General features: G+C 42.4%; 1 protein-coding gene across 1 annotated transcript in view; it reads left to right on the top strand.

Annotated features, from left to right (window-relative positions):
- The first annotated feature begins 226 nt into the window (after positions 1 to 226).
- The window catches only part of WNT2B (Wnt family member 2B), a 77,509-nt gene continuing 57,419 nt past the window's right edge, over positions 227 to 20,316 (top strand). Inside the window, exon 1 of the mRNA XM_075853869.1 lies at positions 227 to 1,129. Coding sequence (XP_075709984.1) covers positions 945 to 1,129 — 185 coding nt within the window. The 5' untranslated portion in view covers positions 227 to 944. The remainder of the gene's footprint in view (positions 1,130 to 20,316) is intronic.

Below are 20,316 nucleotides of genomic sequence, written 5' to 3'. Positions count from 1 at the left end.
TTACGAACCTACAATCCCATATAAAAATCTTTTTGCATCTTGTGTAATAAAGAGCGAGCTTAGCTGGTTTCTTGGAGACAGCTGTCTTTTAAGGAAACAGCACTTTTTGCATGATGTATTGTGAATCTGAGAGCACTAAGACCATGTAGACAGTCAGCTTTAACCCTGTGCACTGTCTATAACTGAATGCATGTGTCTTCCTCCTACTATCTGTGTGTCTGTATCACAGCAGCAGGTGGTGGTATACTGCTGCTGCAACCCTTTCCATAGGTAGCTCAGTCTATCCTCACCCAATGCAGAGGCACTTTTACACTAAGGGGGAGTTTCAACAAACTCTGGGATCTGCTACCTCTCAAGTGAATCCAGGAACTCATCAAACTTCTCCCTATCCAATGAGACACAGAGCAAGTCAGATCATCCCTGCTTGTCCTCTTCATCACAGCCTCCGCAGGGAAGACCTCAACACCAGCAACATGCAGAACCTATGGGTTTCCCTCCTCCATCTCCAGGGACACAAAGCAGCCAAGTTTTCTTAAGAATTTCTTCAGCATCCCCTCTATACATCTCTTTTTTATAACTAGTTGAGGAAACGATGACATTTTTGCAGCACTAATTCCCAATTTCTGTTGTATTTCCATAATACAGAATTACATTTGTGGCTAAAAAATAAACCGACATAGAAGAATATTCTTAGACCTTCTTCAAGGACAATTTCACCTTGAGTATTTTAAATTAGAAGATCTGATTTTTTTTTCCCCAGAATGAAATATAAAGACTTATGGAGGAACTGATCTATTTTACAATGCCAGATTTGCTTCTTTTGACCTTGGATTAAAAAATAAGAAATTTAGACCATGCAATGAAGCACTTGCCTGCATGATAATCTGGATTTCCAGGTGTCCTTCTCTCTTACCTTCAAAGCACTTTTTGGAGATACAGTCACTATGCTGGGACTATCACATCCGGGAGAAGCATTCAGAAGTCACCCTAGAATGTCCTCAGCTCCAGGATTAAGGCATTGCCACCGGACAGTGGCTTCATCAGATAATGTACAAACAAACTGCAGGATGTATGTTGCCTACCTATTAATATTGCTTATTCTGACCCCAAGAGTTGATTCTTCCTGGTGGTAAGTAGCCCATCCATCAACACTCTGCTACATGAGCCTGTCATTTACTTAATGCATTTAAACAGTTAAAAAGTATGCAAGAAAATGAGCTCCATTCTCTTCTGCTGCTAGTCCAAATACCTTGAGGGGATGAGATTTAAAAGATTACAGTCAATGCTTTTTGTTAACTTTTTGGGAAAAACTTTCTTTTTTTCCCCCATTTGTTGTGATTAGTATTAAGCTTTATACCTGCAATCCATCTCTTTGGCTCTAATTCAGCACATGACAACACAGTCTTTGTAGTTTTGGAATTATCTACATCTTTATATTATCACAGGGCTCTTACACTAGGCACAAATACTATAGTGTGCAGAACACTGCTTTCTATCATTGCCTCCAGCGGATAACTATGTACAGATCCTAGTAATGTGGACATGGGGATATTTAGTGGTGTGAAAGCTTTACAAGTATATTTTGGCTGGAACAATGATGTGGTGTAGATATTTGGTAAGGCAGCTGTTTGTTTTAAAATTGATCTACTGGCATTCTCCAACAAAGTGTGACTTGTAATAAGCTATTCAAGACATGCTGTAAAGGAGTTAAACTGATACACTGCAATTTGTATATTGAACCCACTGATCTGCGCACAAGATAAAAGCTAGACAATAAGATTGACCCTTCAGGGCTTAACAAATTCCTAAAGTCCAGACATTAAAATATTCATTCTGCATTCTGAACATAGTTGATTCCCATAGAACTTTTTTCCAGAGTCAATGTATATGAAAAGAACTTGTACTGTGAATATTTTGTTTTAGAAATTCATCTTTAAAACACATACACTTGGATAGATAGATAGAAAGATAGATAGATAGATAGATAGATAGATAGATAGATAGATAGATAGATAGATAGATAGATAGATAGATAGATAGATAGATAGATAGATAGATAGATAGATAGATAGATAGATAGATAGATAGATAGATAGATAGATAGATAGGAGATTGATGGATATGAGATGGATAGATAGATAGATAGATAGATAGATAGATAGATAGATAGATAGATAGATAGATAGATAGATAGATAGATAGATAGATAGATAGATAGATAGATAGATAGATAGATATGAGATAGATAGATAGATAGATAGATAGATAGATAGATAGATAGATAGATAGATAGATAGATAGATAGATAGATAGATAGATAGATAGACGTATATGTGTATCCTAAACTGAGACACAAGTAGTTGACATTAGACTTTCACACTAGTCAAATTTATTTTGTTTGATTTCTGTATTTTATTTTATTGTCAGCTGCCCAAAAAAATAAAAATAGCAAAGTAGATTTTTTTTCTTGCTGAAATTCAGGAAATATTTACTAACTCAGCAGTCACAATGAGACTAAACATGAAACTCTCAGTTGCTGAACATTCAGATGAATTGAGTCAGAACTGGTCAGATGTAGGCAGCTGCATGTTATATAGTCAACCAACTACTTTAAGACACATCAGCAATTACATGTGAACGATGCCCTTATATATAACTCAATGATAAATCATGTATGGAAAATCTTAACTATTATATATCCAAAGGAGGTCAATGAACAATAATAAAAAATGAAATCCACAGGTTTCGTTTTTCTTCTAAGGAAATTTAATTGTCTTAGATTATAATGAAAGATGTACTAAAGACAAATCTATGTAGCAAATAAAAATTGACCAGTGTAATTGTAATAATGTAAGTTTATCTAATAGGACAGTAAAGGTAATATTTCTATATGTTCACATGAGTTAACAAGAAGTATAGTAAAACCACTGGAAGCTCTAGCGTATAATTCTTCTAGACCATAAAATAATCATTTTTTTTAATCATTGTGGTCGCCGGCCCGGTGCTACACAAACCACAGTATTAATATTTAGCTTCAATTGTGTATATACAGCTAATAATCACGTGTATTAATTGTCAACTTTGTGTCCCAGCCAGTTAAGTATCAGGAATTTATGCTTTCACATAAGTGTCCCACACAAATAGATATATAATAGACACATAGATAATGCATAGATAGATATATAGATACTGTCGATAGATAGATAGATAGATAGATAGATAGATAGATAGATAGATAGATAGATAGATAGATAGATAGATAGATAGATAGATAGATAGATAGATAGATAGATATACTGAATCATAGCCATGCTCTGTATGTTTTGCCAGTACATGTGTCGTGATACCATCTTTTCCTCATATAATTATAAGCAAAAAACAAACAATGCGTAAAATAAATGACATTTCCTAATTTGAAGCTGAGTTTCACTTTCCCCTAGATGCCTTCGCTGCTTCTTTTTCTGTTTGAGAAGCACTTGACCTCCTTTATAATGTCGCAGTTAAAATGTGTCAATCAGCAAATTGCTATCATATCCTATTTACAGAGATAAATCCTACTTCGTGCCTTTACTAGCAGCAAGCTGGGTTGTTGTATTTCCAAATGGGAACATTCATCTGAAAGACATCTCCATTGCATGTCATGAGGTTAATAAGCCCTTTAAAGTTAGTATAGTAATCATTGCTTATGGCCTGAAAATGTGGCCTGGGGGACGTTCATCTGAATGGAACTTGCCGAAATCCATGCACCTGCTGCAGATCCAACCCCCTTAAGTTAAATGGAACAGAGATTTTTTTTGGTGGCAGAAATTTTGCTACCAAATGTGCCGCGTGACAATACACTCTTATAAGGCCAGTCTTCATCATGTAATACTGACTTTGACAGTTCCTTGTGTGTAATGCTTTGGTAGTACATTCAGTTCAGCATCAATTCAGAAGACGAAGACTTTCTATAAATACAACATTCAGGAAAAATTCTCTACAGTTTTATCTAGTCTGTAAAAGCAATATGGTGACTTTGGTTTAGTCCACCCAAATTTGTACAAATGGGTTTACTTGGAGCAACTGCAAATATCTGTTTTCTTTGTCATAGGGACATAATGTAAGTTCTGAAAATCTTGTGTGTATATTTACGGAGTCCTGCCTGTTGATTTCAACTGAAAGAAAAAAGTTGACGGAAAACTATATTGTATGATATGTTATGTACAGTGGAGGAAATAAGTATTTGATCCCTTGCTGATTTTGTAAGTTTGCCCACTGTCAAAGACATGAACAGTCTTGAATTATTAGGCTAGGTTAATTTTACCAGTGAGAGATAGATTATATAAAAAAAAATAAAAAAAATAACATTGTCAAAATTATATATATTTATTTGCATTGTGCACAGAGAAATAAGTATTTGATCCCTTTGGCAAACAAGACTTAATACTTGATGGCAAAACCCTTGTTGGCAACAACAGCAGTCAGACGTTTTTTGTAGTTGATGATGAGGTTTGCACACATGTTAGATGGAATTTTGGCCCACTCCTCTTTGCAGATCATCTGTAAATCATTAAGATTTCGAGGCTGTCGCTTGGCAACTCGGATCTTCAGCTCCCTCCATAAGTTTTCGATGGGGTTAAGGTTTGGAGACTAGCTAGGCCACTCCATGAACTTAATGTGCTTCTTTTTGAGCCACTCCTTTGTTGCCTTGGCTGTATGTTTCGGGTCATTGTCGTGCTGGAAGACCCAGCCACGAGCCATTTTTAATGTCCTGGTGGAGGGAAGGAGGTTGTCACTCAGGATTTGACGGTACATGGCTCCATCCATTCTCCCATTGATGCGGTGAAGTAGTCCTGTGGCCTTAGCAGAGAAACACCCCCAAAACATAATGTTTCCACCTCCATGATTGACAGTGGGGACGGTGTTCTTTGGGTCATAGGCAGCATTTCTCTTCCTCCAAAGACGGTGAGTTGACTTAATGCCAAAGAGCTCAATTTTAGTCTCATCTGACCACAGCACCTTCTCCCAATCACTCTCAGAATCATCCAAATGTTCATTTGCAAACTTCAGACGGGCCTGTACATGTGCCTTCTTGAGCAGGGGGACCTTGCGGGCACTGCAGGATTTTAATCCATTACGGCGTAATGTGTTACCAATGGTTTTCTCGGTGACTGTGGTCCCAGCTGCCTTGAGATCATTAACAAGTTCCCCCCGTGTAGTTTTCGGCTGAGCTCTGACCTTCCTCAGGATCAAGGATACCCCACGAGGTGAGTTTTGCATGTAGCCCCAGATCGATGTTGATTGATAGTCATTTTGTATGTCTTCCATTTTCTTACTATTGCACCAACAGTTGTCTCCTTCTCACCCAGCGTCTTACTTATTGTTTTGTAGCCCATTCCAGCCTTGTGCAGGTCTATGATCTTGTCCCTGACATCCTTAGAAAGCTCTTTGATCTTGCCCATGTTGTAGAGGTTAGAGTCAGACTGATTAATTGAGTCTGTGGACAGGAGTCTTTTATACAGGTGACCATGTAAGAGCTGTCTTTAATGCAGGCACCAAGTTGATTTGGAGCGTGTAACTGGTCTGGAGGAGGCTGAACTCTTAATGGTTGGTAGGGGATCAAATACTTATTTCTCTGTGCACAATGCAAATAAATATATATAATTTTGACAATGTGATTTATTTTTTTAATATAATCTATCTCTCACTGGTAAAATTAACCTAGCCTAAAAATTCTAGACTGTTTATGACTTTGACAGTGGGCAAACTTACAAAATCAGCAAGGGATCAAATACTTATTTCCTCCACTGTATATGCTATTGGAACATCTACACCATAAAAGAAGTGACTTGGGACACCATTGTTTCCAAGATGTGTTAACAGAATATAACCTTTCTTGAAGTCTTTTTTTTGACAGTTGGTACCTTTTGAGTTCTCAAGAAACAAATCTATTAATTCCTAAGATTTTGAGAGCGGAAATACAACCAAAAGTGATCGGCTGACAAGTCACTTAGACGTGTTAGAAGATAACAATGGGAACATGAGTTCAAACCTTCCACAGTTTCCTACATTATGGGCAGCTAAATTTATTCAGCAGCACTCAGAGATGCCCATACTGCAAATATCTGACACAAGTTTTTAGACAAAAGACCATTTTGCTTTGTCTAGAATGTTGTGCCAGTGATTTAGAGTGAATTAACTCTCTGAGATACCTGAGTTCTTAAGGGGTTCAACTGCTAAAAAAAAGCTCAAAAACAATTGTTCTGGGAAAAAAAGCGGTGGTCACAGACATTCTGACGTGTAACTATGACGCCAGAAGATCATGTTTGTATGGTTTTCCCCTTTAAGTCATTTTAAGGCTCTACAAGTTCCATTGGTTGGGACTATTATTATCACTCATGTTGGATGTGTGTAGCCAGTAAATAGTTTGCTTGTATCACACTCACTCTAGGATCTCCAATATATAAAATAAACTTGATCTGGGTTTCCTTATCTAAACTGTAGTATTTAATGTCAATATCAAGACTATAGGAAACCTTGTATAATTTTGGTAGAGTAAGACCATAGGACTCTCAAACATCTGTACCTCCTTTCCATAATGCCGTAGGATTTGGTTTCTCACGACGTATTACAGAGGTCATAGATTCATCTGCACACGAAAATCTTTCAAATAAGTCAATCATAAAGATTTACTTGATATATCAAAGAAACTTAATTTATAATTTGCAACACATTAGTTTATTATAAAAGCAAAAACAACAACACAGTGTAATCAAATGACATATTATTGTAAAATTTGAGGATTTATCCATCTCAGAAATCATTCCAGTTGATTTTTTTTATTTAGAGCTTTTCAACAGTGAAGCATTTAGCTAGTATGACTCTCCTAAACTGCATGTAATAATTTGTACACAGATGTAGTTTCCCATGATGCTGTTAAAAAAATTTCTGAAGAAAAATCTGATTAACACCACAGTTTGACATCGGTAATTGTATAACTTGGATGGAGAGTCATTTGAGAGACCGGTATCAGCATTGTATAGTATTGTTATTAGATTTCTTTATTTATGGAACTATTTGGTCACTGTATGTTATTATTTAAGCACTGTATGGTGGTATGTATGGCACTATATAGTGGCATTGTGTGTCACTACTTCACAGTATTTTATTTTTTCATTGTGTTGTAGTGACAGCACCGTATAGCATTATTATTTTGGAAACTATATAAAAAAGATATTTGGTCAACATATGGTACTTTGTTCACAATACTGTATAGCACTTATAATTTCACATTATATGATATGATTATTTGTATACTGTACATCATATTGAGGTGGGCATCCAAAGAAGATACAAGACAGGACACAACCCAATGTAAGGCTCACTGTCACGGTGCGAGGTGTGAACACACTGGGCCGTACCGCGTAGCGGCATGGCAGCTGGCCAAACTGGTAAGTACACAGTTCAATAGTTCAGCGAGAGTACCTGAGGCAATCGTAGGCAGTGACGAGGCGGGCACGTCCAGGACCAGGCGGCGGGAAGTCGTCCGGTGAGGCGTAGCAGGTCAGCGTAGGCTGTAGCACAGCATGGCAAGTAGCACAGCACGGCAATATCACTAGGTAGCACGGAAACAGGGTACTGGATACGGGATACAGGAGCAATGTACACTGGGAGGCTGGAAGACACTGGGAGACCATAAGCAAGACGAACAATGGAAAACTAACAATGCTCTGGCAAAGGGCAAGAGGGCAGAGCCCTTTTTATAGCCCAGGGCATCCTGGGCCAGATTGCAGATTTACTGCAAAACCGCGCGCACTGCCCCTTTAAGGCCATGCACGCGCGGGCGCGCGCGCTCGCCGGAGACACTCAGAATCTGGAAGTGAGTGCTGGCGCCTGACTGGGGGACGATGCTGCAGGGAGGTAAGCTGTCCATGGCCACGGCCGTCGTGATTAACGACCGAACGACGGGCCGTGGCCATAGACGTTACACTCGCCCTTTATGAGATAGACTAGTTGCTAGGGATACAGTGCTTAGCAAGCTCAGTATACTCAATGAGGCATTAAAAATATGACAACCAACCTTCCTCAAATTACCATGGTCTTTAGCTCAATACACAGAAGCCATTGAACTAAGGTGCTTTGGGACATGGGGGCATGGCAGGACCTAAAGTGGAGCCTTTATGTAGCCATTAATAGTGTTACAGTGTCACAGTGTAACAACACCGTTCCTCCCCCTACTGCAAACTGGCTGTTGTATTAAAACCCAATTCAGAGGGGTTCGGCTGAATCCCACCCCTGCTTAACATCAACAATATCTAAGATCTTCATGCTACAGCGCACCTTCACTCAAATCTAGACAATTCCCCTTTTGCTCCAGTGATTACCAGTGATTTTTCTAACTAATCAAACAGTCGCTTAACAGGTCAAGGAGTCAGAATTCGATTCTAAACCCTACAGAGCCAAGACTTGGAATGAAATTTATAGGTAACTATTATATAGGTTCTGCTTTACTGTAAGAGAAATGGAAACATTCAGCAATTTCCATTTCGTTAACTTTCTGAAAACCATGTGTGATACATGCCAAGACTTAGGTTGAGATTCCAGTCATTTACATTTTACTCTGTTGACCATTGCAGAACTGACACTTGAAAAACCACATTGGTCTCGTTTGTCCCTCCTGTGGAGACTTGTGGAATTTGCTGACTATTTAAGCAAACTACTTCCTTCTTATATTATGTAAGCGTTAACTCTTGAAAGTTCATAACTGGGTGACTCTATGATCTTGCAGGTTATTGATTTTGCTACAACTCCCAACATCTCCTATATCCCCTTTTATACAGGGGGAGGGACATGTACCAATACTTTTACTCCATTGGCTTGTGCACAGTATTCCTATAAATGACAATTACAGATTATGGGGCATATTATGAAAGAGCCCCTCATGTGTGAAAAAACGATGTCAAGTTTAGGCATATCACCTATAGGTGCAATGCATTACATCTGTCTTTCCAATAACAAAAAAGTAAAATCCTGGAACTGTCCATGGCCGTTTTACATAGTACTCATTACATGCACAAGTCTTTCATGCATACTTAAGCCATTACAACCGTGATTTATTGATATATATTCCCCAGAGTACATGTAATATTTTAGGAATTATTTGTCAGATGCTGTAACTTAACCTACCGTATTTAAAACTTTTCTTACTCATAAGTAAACAAAAATACCAAAATATGCTCTTTGCCAATAACGAAACAAACACTGACAGCCATTTCTCTTAACATAAAGTTAATTGCAACAATTATGGGTGCCAAATGCAATAAAAATGAAATCCCACTAATCCAATAATCCAGTGTGAACAGGACTGAATTGTAGAAAGACAATTACTCTAGTTCTAATGAAAGTTTACAGTTTTATTATTTTTCTTTTTTATTATCTTATATTAAACCCAGCATGCACTGATTGTAAAAAAAAATAGAGAAGAGTCTTGAGATAAGTTCAACGGTATCTTGCACATGCTCAGTGCTCAGATGAAGCCGAGGCCAGTACACCTGGACTTAACCCAAAACTCTTCTCTAGTCATTTAACTACAGCGCACCCTGTATTATAACTTCTTTTTATGGCTGGGTTCACACGAGATATTTTTAAACGTACTATGCCTCGTTTTACGTCTGAAAATAGGGCTACAATACGTCGGCAAACATCTGCCCATTCATTTGAATGGGTTTGCCGACGTACTGTGCAGACGACCTGTAATTTACGCGTCGTCGTTTGACAGCTGTCAAACGACGACGCGTAAATTGACTGCCTCGGCAAAGAAGTGCAGGGCACTTCTTTGCCACGTAATTTGAGCTGTTCTTCATTGAACTCAATGAAGCACAGCTCAAGATTTACGAGCGTCTCAGAGCGTCTCAGACGCCTCGTAAATTACGAGGAGGAGCATTTACGTGTGAAACGAGGCAGCTGTTAACAGTCTGTCTTTTCACACGTAAATGCCTCTCATCGTGTGAACATACCCTAAGACAGCATGCTGAAACAGATAGTTTTTAAAGAGGCAAGTTTGGGATGCTAAACCCCAGCAGTATAACAACATGCTGGTGGTTTAGTGCCCTAAAATCTAGTGACAGGTTACCTTTAATACAATATCAGCATTGTGAGAAAATAGACATGGACCGCACAATCCACAATATATACGTTGATCTGAGCCGCTAGGCATAATTTATAAACATGAACATGATGTTCTTTGTTAACATTTTGATCAAACTGTATAAGCCCACTTGCCACCTCTTTAAAGTGGGTCCCTCCTCTATCGGTTGCAGCACCGCATGGCGGCCACCGCAGCACCGCTCCTGCAGAGGAAGCAACCCAGGGGTCCAAAAGCACCCATGCTATCAGACCTTGCCAAGCCTCCTTGGCTCTGGGCCATGTCCCCCCACAAGTGCAGCACTCCAGCAAAAGATGCCACCCCATAGCACCACAACATGTGAACAGATGGAATGAGCTCACCTTACCATGCGCCCCAGTGGCCAACTGAGAGCACAAGCAAATGCAGAAACACTTATGATGTCATTCCTGAATTAAAATAAGGTTACCTTTAAATCAATGTTTTGTGCTTGGTATAGTCTTCTTGACTGTTCATTGCCTCAAGTGAGCTCCCTCCTTGATAAGTGGAAATCTGATTTTTTTCTTCCATCATTATCTACAACAGAGGCAGAGCTCCTCACACGTTCTAGATTTGCCACAGGCAAATCTGACATGGATTTGTAAAAGAATTTGCATCAGAAATCCGAGGCTGAAAATCGTACTTCTGCCGTAGATGTGCCAGTGGATGTGTACATGAATTAGACCAATTTTAATATAATTTAGTCTGTGGTTTTTCCATGCAGAATAAAAAATCTGCACAGAATCAGTGACTGAATCCTCATCAAATTTTGCACATGTCAACATTGCGTAAGAGGTAGTGTTTCTTGTTGCTTGTCAATTAGATGTCTCCTCCATTTTTAGTAAATGGGATAAAAGCTAAAAGTATTTCAAGGGGTCAAGTATAGTAGATTTGTAAATGCTCTTCTGTTGAGGTCAAAAATAGTAATAATGTGAGGAAGTCGTCTTAAATGTATAGAGAAATTATTTATGGACGTTGTCTATAGAGACTGTACATCTTCCAAGGACCCTATACTAAGAAAGGATCTATCTAAGAAAAAAACATCTTACAAAAATATAGTTAAACGCTTTACTGAAATTTCCTCATTCAAGTAACTGTTAAGTGCGATTGTCTCATGACTGTTAGGGCATAAGGATGCTCGAAACGCTCTATAAACCTGACTCGATTAATCCATGTAATACATGGACAGCCACTAATCTGAATGGTCAACATGTAATACTTCATAGTCTAGGGGAAGTGTCCAGCTGGTCTCGGCTTCCCCCAGCAAAACGGTGTCAAGTTTCAATAATTCTATGACATCACTGATGTTATTGGTGAATAACATTATCTAGAGCTGCCAAAATTTAGGGAGGCACATGTTTGGTGCCTCAAAGCTCAAATGTGACTCCAGAATGTCTTGTTAGGATACACTGGTCTACAGCATCTGCTTGAACTTGCAGTTATTTTATCACTAAACATTCCGAATTATTGGACAGACACAAAATCATAAGAGATAGATTAAGAATACTTTGAGATCCTGCAGCTCAGGAGAAAATTATTATACATCCAAAAATAAAATAATTCCAATCGAAAACCAAAGAAGTTGTCTGACTGTATATACTTGCTGAGTCTTCATTTTATAGGAAACTTTCAGCTAGTCCTTTATTTAAATAAAAAGGAGCTGAACTGTTGGAATTTGTAGACAAATACCAGATTGAAGAAATTCGTTTGTAATGTATTTCAGGGGGGTCGAGAAAATGGGGACTATTTTTTATGGGTGTGTGATCCACATCTTTAATTTTAGGATACTCTTTGTAGATTTGGCCCATGTACATTTGTCTGTTACACATCCTTGGCCCTTTCTACGAATAGTCAAAACTTGTCATGCTCATCTGAAACCTGTGTTACAGTCAGTAAATCTGTCTTTGTATATATTCTAGCCAGGTGGCCTCAACATGAAGAAACTGATCTTCACATCAATTAATAATAATTTAATGCAGCTTTTGTTTCCTCCAGTGTCCTTTTAAAGTCAAAACAGTCAATTTAGTAACTTGAAGAATCTTCTTTGGTGACTCAGTACCGAATGATATGTAGAAAATTCTGCTTTGGAATTCAAATGGGGAAACTATCATTAGATAATGAGTCACCGGGAAGAATTCATAAGGCAAACAAGACTTCCAGTTTGTGTATACATCCTCATTTTTCATATACTTTAGTTTCCTATTTAATTGGACCATACGTCAACTTCAGATTCCGTCTCAAAATCTCTTCTCCCACACTATGCTCCGAGATGTCTCTTTCACACTATTTTAGTGTAATGATATCACATGCCTAAATATTGTTCTGCATAGGGAATTGTTTTAAAAGTCAATATCTTTGAGAATATAATATAATGGTTTTGTGAAGCTATTTGTAAGGGTTTGATTCCTTGAAATTCCAAAATGTACAAGATATGAGTATAATTCCATATACTTGTTCAACATGATATATTCTCAGTCATAACATTAAAGCTACTTAAAATACAGGTATAGAGGATGGTGGGAAGGGGTTATTTAAGGGGTTAAATCCAGTAGATTTCACACAGCAAGACTTGATTGCAGTTAGGGATTTTGAATCTGAACCTTGTTGAATACACTGTTCAGCCATAACATAAAAACCACTAACAGGTGAAGTCAATAACAGTCTTTATCTTGTTACAATGGTGCCTGTCAAGGGATCGGATATATTAGGAAGCAAGTGAACAGTCAGTTCTTGAAGTTGACGTGTTGGAAGCAAAAAAAAATGGGCAAATGTAAGAATCGGAACGAATTTGACAAGGGTCAAATTGTAATGGCTAGATGACTGGGTCGGAGCATCTCCAAAATAGCAGGTATTAAGAGGTGTTACTGGTATGCAGTGGTTGACTGGGGCCCCCCTCCGCTGGGTATCACACTACCCCCCCTTGTAGATAGTGCCTCCCTATAGATTCCACCACACAGCGCCCCCCTATAGATAGCACCATACACAGCCCCCTGTAGATAGCACCATAAACAGCCCCCAGTAGATAACGCCTTACAGCCCCCCTGTAGATAACGCCATACAGCCCCCCCTGTAGATAGCGCCATACACAGCCACCTGTAGATAGCACCATACACAGCCACCTGTAGATAACGCCTTACAGCCCCCCTGTAGATAATGCCATACAGCCCCTCTGTAGATAACGCCATACAGCCCCCTGTAGATAACGCCATACAGCCCCCTGTAGATAACGCCATACAGACACTCCCTTTACATAACGCCATACAGACCCCCTGTAGATAACGCCATACAGACTCCACTGTAGATAACACCATACAGACCCCCCCTGTAGATAACGCCATACAGCCCCCTGTAGGTAACACCATACAGAACCCCCCCTGTAGATAACGCCATACAGAGTCCCCCCTGTAGATAACGCCATACAGAGTCCCCCTGTAGATAATGCCATACAGAGTCCCCACCCTGTAGATAACGCCATACAGACCCCCCTGTAGATAACACCATACAGAACCCCCCTGTAGATAACGCCATACAGACCCCCTGTAGATAATGCCATACAGACCCCCCCTGCAGAGAACGCCATACAGACCCCCCGTAGATAACGCCATACAGACCCTCCCTGTAGATAACGCCATACAGACCACCCCTGTAGATAACGCCATATAGCCCCCCAAGCCCAATAAAAAAACAGCCTATAGTTTGTTCTACAAAAGAGATGTATCCCCTATCCACAGGAGAGGGTATATATGTGTGATCACTGGCAGCGATAAGGAGAACTGGACCAAAAGTCCCCCGAAGTTCTCCATGACTAACCTCGGACTTCCGGCGTCTGCGCAGTTCAATAAAAATTAAAGGAGCGCTGGTCACGCATGCGCACAAGCGCGACCGGTGCGCAAGTCATTTCTATGGAGCTGCAGACAGACCCCGGAAGTCCAAGGTTTAATCATGGAGAACTTCGGGGGACTTTTGGTCTCCTTATCGCTGCCAGCAATCACACATGTATCCCCTCTCCTGTGGATAGGGGATGCATGTCTTTTGTAGGAACAACCCCTTCAGTGGCGTCGCGCTGTAGCAGCCATAGCAGCTGCTAGCGGAGCCTCCGGCCATGGGGGGGCCCGTGCCGGCCGGTGGCATGGGCCCCCTCATGCTGCGGGCCCCGTAGCAGCCGCTATGGCTGCTATAGCGGTAGTTACGCCACTGGGTGCCCGAGACTCATTAATCTGCATAGAGAGCAAAGGCTAGCTCATGTGGTCCTATCCCACAGAAGAGCTGCTGTAGCAGAAATTGCAACAAAAAATGTATCAATAAAAAATTTAATACAAGTATCTGTGTAATCGTGAAAGGAAAAAAATTGATTAAAAACCGATATCACCTGAGGAGACATGATCACCTAACCGCAATGGCGGCATCCACGATAGATAGATAGATAGATAGATAGATAGATAGATAGATAGATAGATAGATAGATAGATAGATAGATAGATAGATAGATAGATAGATAGATAGATAGATAGATAGATAGATAAACAGAAAATCCAGCAGACCAAGATCCCAGCTATACAGTTATCCAAAAAACAGGCAGCACACCGTAGTTGAAGTGTAAAAGATGAGGGTACTTTATTGCCCCATGTGCGACGTTTCAGCTCTATCCTCTAGAGCCTTTCTCAAGCAAAAGACGTGAGCACACATCAGTATAAAACAAGGTGCCAATCAGCAAATACAAAATCAGTAATCAGCAAATAAATAATAAATCAATCAAAATACAAAGACAATATAGCAAATTGTAGTGTAGCAGGTCAAATGTGAATAACTGCATAGATTCGATAGTGATTTACAACAGCAAGTGTAACTGTGCTCAGTATATGTGCAATATAGTTTAAAGTATCAATGAAAAAATTAATACAAGTATCTGTGTAATCGTGAAAGGAAAAAATTTGATTAAAAACCGATATCACCTGAGGAGACATGATCACCTAACCGCAATGGCGGCGTCAACGAAGCGCTACTGCGCATGCGCGGAAGTGTTACACATGGGACAATAAAGTACCCTCATTTTTTACACTTCAACTACAGGGTGCTGCCTGTTTTTTGGATAGATAGATAGATAGATAGATAGATAGATAGATAGATAGATAGATAGATAGATAGATAGATAGATAGATAGATAGATAGATAGATAGATGTAACGTCTATGGCCGAGGGCCGTCATTCAGACTTAGGCTGGATTCACATGAGCATGTTCGGTCCGTAAAGGACGGAACGTATTTCAGCCGCAAGTCCCGACAGAACACACTTCAGGGAGCCGGGCTCCTAGAATCATAGTTATGTACGACACTAGGAGTCCCTGCCTCTCTGTGGAACTACTGTCCCGTACTGAAAACATGATTACAGTATGGGACAGTTGTCCCGCAGCGAGGCAGTGACTCCTAGCATTGTACATAACTATGATGCTAGGAGCCCGGCTCCCTGCAGTGTGGTCGGTCCGGGACTTGCGGGCGAAATACGTTCCGTCCTTTACGGACCGAACATGCTTGTGTGAATCCAGCCTTACCCTCTGACGGCCCCGGCCATGGACATCTGTGTTCTCGGCGGCATCTCCCTCCAGGGAGTCGCCAGCACTTACTTCCAGGTTCTGGGACTGTTTCCCGCACGGCCTTAAAGGGCCAGTACGTGTCTAGTTGTCATTTAATCTGGACTATAAAAGGGGCTCACTTGATCCTTGACAGATCGTTGTTATATACCTAAAGTTTGTCTTGCAAATGGTCTCCTAGTGTTTTCCAGTTCCCAGTGTTAACCGTTCCTGCTGCCTGTACCATGTATCCCGTGCTACCATGACTCTGTGACATCAACAGTGAAAGTCAAGTCGTGTCTTCCGCTGCATCTACTGTGTCATCTACAGTGAAAGTCAACTGGTGTCACCGCTACTGTCTACATTGCCTCAGGTACCCGTTCTGGACTATAGACATTGTATTGTACCTAGTTGGCCATGACAGCACGCTCAGGCCATGGACCCCGCTGGTCAATTCAAGGTCCTGTTACTCTCCCAAGCCATGCAGATGGACCTGCTGAATCTGCGAGCATGACAGGATCAACTTCTTGTGGCAGTAGATTCCATAGCACAGCAGCTAGAGGGCGCTAGCTACCTCTTTCTCCGCTCCTATTCAAGCTCAGATCTGCCCTCCTGCTACACCTACTGACAGCTCCAGTTCGGATCCCCATTGCCAGCTAGGTTCCATGGAGATGCAAGTACATGCAGGGGGTTTCTGAACCAATGCCATATCAACTTCACTCTGCGCGCCCGAGCATTTCCTTCGGACGGAGCCAGGATCGCCTTCATTATGTCTCTATTTGCCGGCAAGGCCCTGGCGTGGGCGAATCCAATCTGGGAACGACAGGGACTCTAGACCTGAGACTTCCTGAGGTTCGTGCGGTTATTCCGTACTGTATTCGAGGAGCCTGAATGAGTCTCGTCGTCAGCCACTGCTATCTTTAACCTTCGCCAGTAGGACGCCTCCGTGGGCGAATACACCATCCAGTACCGGACCCTGGCAGGAGAACTGTCCTGGAACAATGAGGCCTTGGTAGCATCCTTCTGGCATGGCCTATCACCCGAGATCAAGGACAAACTTGCTGCTCGAGATCTACCAGCTGCCTTGCACGACCTGATTCTACTTGATACTCGAGTGGACATAAGGCTCAGAGAGAGATCTCAAGAAGTTCGACAGGAGAGATGGCTTCCTAGACTGGCGCCCAACTTCCAGCAACCCCTCTTGCCTTCTTCTACTGCTCCACCCGAGGTTCCGATGCAGGTGGATTGGCTTAAACTTTCCATTCAAGAGAAACAGCGCAGGCACACCTCTGGACTCTGTTTATATTGCGGCCTCGCTGGCCATGTCGTGCGTCTGTGTCCTCAGAAGCCAAAAAACCCCAACACCGAGGATTGGTTGGAGTGACAACCCTGAGCGATACTGCATTTAATAGAGAACACTCCTCCAAACACATTCCTGTGACAATCGTCGCTGGCGAGAGGCCCCATCCAGTCTCTGCCTACCTGGACTCTGGCTCTGCAGCCAATTTCATCTGCCAAGATCTTGTGGATCTTCTTCAGTTGCCCACTGTTCTGTTGGAAAGGCAGTTGATCGTTGCCTCGGTAGATGCACTGCCTTTTGCCTGACCCAGTTTTGTCTGTGACCAAGGCGTTAAGACTCCAAGTGGGAGTTCTTCACTCTGAACTCATCTCCCTGTTTGTCCTGCCCAAGGCCGTCAACCCTGTGCTGTTGGGTTTGCCTTGGCTCTGTCTACATGCCCCAGTCCTGGATTGGAACTCTGGAGAGGTTCTCCAGTGGGGCCCTAAGTGTCTCGACTGCTGTCTGGTGCATGTCCATCCGCCTCAGTCTCCTCTGCATCAGTAACTGGCAGGGTTGCCTCCTTATTACTCTCTGTTCTCTGATGTCTTCAACGAGAAGGAAGCAAAGACATTGCCACCACATTGAGCGTATGATGGCCCTATTGACTTGGTTCCTGATTCGTCCCCTCCTCGCGGTAGAGTATACCCTCTCTCCTTGCCTGAGACTCAGTCTATGTCGGTCTACCTTAAGGAGAATCTGGAGAGGGGCTTCATACGTAATCCTGATTACCGGATGGAGCCGGGTTTTTCTTTGTCAAGAAGAAGGATGGACCCCTCCGACCCTGCATTGACTACCAAGGCCTCAACCAGATCACGGTGAAGAACAGGTACCCATTGTCTTTGATTTTGGAACTTTTTGATCGCATATGAGGGGCAAAAATTTTTCTAAGCTAGACTTACGGGGGGCTTACAATCTAATGCGGATTCGTCAGGGTGATGAGTGGAAGACTGCATTTGACACACGTGATGGACACAACAAATATCTGATCATGCCCTTCGGCCTGTGTAATGCCCCCGCAGTTTCAAGAATTTGTCAATTCCATTTTTCGTGATCTCCTCTATGTCTGTGTTGTGGTGTATCTCGATGACATTTTGATTTTCTTTCCCCCAGATCTTGTGACTCATCAGGGTCATGTCCGCTAGGTGTTGCTTCAATTAATTGAGAATCATCTTTAGGCCAAGCTGTAGAAGTGCGTAATTGAATAGAAGTATCTACCCTTCCTGGGCTATATCATCTCTGATCAGGGCCTCAAAATGGACCCTGAGAAGGTAAAGGCTGTCCTGGAGTGGCCACGCCACCAAGGCTTAAGGGCCATACATCGCTTCCTGGGATTCGCCAACTTCTACCTGCTGTTCATTCCCAACTTCTCTTCATTAACAGCTCCCATCTCCACCCTCACTAAAAAGGGCATGAATGCCAAGACGTGGACTCCAGAAGCAGAAATCGCATTTAAAACCTTAAAAAAGGCCTTCACGTCAGCCTCTATTCTTCATCACCCTGATGTATCCTTACAGTTTTCATTAAAGGTGGACGCTTACTCTGTTGGTGCCGGTGCACTTTTGTTCCAGAGAGGTTCGAAAGGCAAGACTGTGGTATGTGGCTACTATTCTAAGCTGTTTTCGCCCGCAGAGCGCAACTACTCGATTGGGGATCGGGAGTTACTGGCCATCAAGCTGGCCCTGCAGGAGTGGAGATGCCTACAGAAAGTCGCAGCTCATCCTATCTTGGTCTTTACGGACCACAAGAACCTGACCTATCTTCAGACGGCTCAACAGCTGAATCCTCTTCAAGCCAGGTGGTCGTTGTTCTTTGCTTGGTTCCCGATCCGATCTCCACTACCGACCTGCCGACAAGAATTTGAGGGCCGATGGCTTGTCTAAGTCGTTTGAAACAGAGGACACTGTGGAGTCCCCACAGAATATTATCGACCCTTCCTGCATCTATTCTGTTAACCCTCTGCAAGTTAGAGACATTCCTCCGGGAAGGACTTTTGTACGTCTGGCAGACAGAGGAAAAATCCTTTGCTGGGGTCACAGTTCCAAGCTGGCAGGTCACGCGGGTGCCCGTAAGACCCGAGACCTAATTGCCCATCAGTTCTGGTAGCCCACGCTGCCCAAAGACATCATGGACTTTGTCTCCTCCTGTACGGTGTGCACAGCAAACAAAGTTGCCCACTCCAGACCAGCCGGTCTGCTCCAACCACTGCCGGTGCCCGATGACTCCTGGCAGCATGCTGCTATGTACTTCGTCACAGATCTGCCTCTCTCTGCGGGATGCAGTTTGATATAGGTGGTGGTGGATCAATTTTCTAAAATGGCCCATTTTGTTTCCCTGACTGGTCTGCCTTCTGCTGCTCGACTGGCCGACCTCTTCGTTCAACACATCTTCCGTCTGAACGGCTTGCCTCTGCATATTGTCTCGGATCGAGGGGTCCAGTTCACCTCAAAGTTCTGGAGAGCACTCTGCGGCCTCCTCTGTGTAAAGTTGGACTTCTCCTTGGCTTATCATCCTCAGTCCAATGGACAAGTCGAAAGGGTTAACCAGATTATGGAGAACTATCTGCGGCACTTTGTCTCCAGACGGTATGATGACTGGGTGCAGCTGGTCCTGTGGGCTGAGTTCTCGTATAATAACCATACTAGTGAGTCCACCACCTCCAGTCCGCTTTTCATCGTCTATGGCCAACATCCTCGTATACCTCTTCCTGTCTCTACTATGTCCCAGGTGCCTGCAGCTGACTCTACCTTCAGGGACTTTCTGAAGATATGGCAACAGACACGATCGCATGAAGAGAAAGGCAGACACTAGAAGACGAGAACCTCCCCAGTATCTTCCAGGTACGAAGGTCTGGCTGTCTTCCAGCAATATCCGGCTGAGGCTGCCGTCTTGCAAGTCTGCTCCCAGGTTCCTCGGAACCTTCGAGATTCTGCTACAAATCAAACCTGTGTCTTACAAGCTTCGGCTGCCTCCTACCCTCAAGATCCCTAACTACTTCCATGTCTCCTTGCTGAAGCCCGTGGTCCTGAACCGCTACTCCAGGACTCCCAGTTCCGCAGTGGCTCCTGGCTGTTAGTCAGGGACTTTCGAAGTGAGGGAGATCCTGGCCACCAAGAAAGTGGGAGGAAGGACGTTTTATTTGGTAGATTGGAGGGGATTTGGTCCAGAGGAGAGGTCTTGGGAGCCAGAGGAGAACATCGATGCCCCTGTCCTCATGAAGAGATATGAAGACGGGGCATAAGAGGGGGGATACTGTAACGTCTATGGCCGAGG

The sequence above is a fragment of the Rhinoderma darwinii genome, chromosome 2 (genome assembly GCF_050947455.1).
Source record: "Rhinoderma darwinii isolate aRhiDar2 chromosome 2, aRhiDar2.hap1, whole genome shotgun sequence".
NCBI lineage: Eukaryota > Metazoa > Chordata > Amphibia > Anura > Rhinodermatidae > Rhinoderma > Rhinoderma darwinii.
Note: the sequence above shows the minus strand (reverse complement) of the source record. Positions and strands in the feature narration are given on the sequence as shown.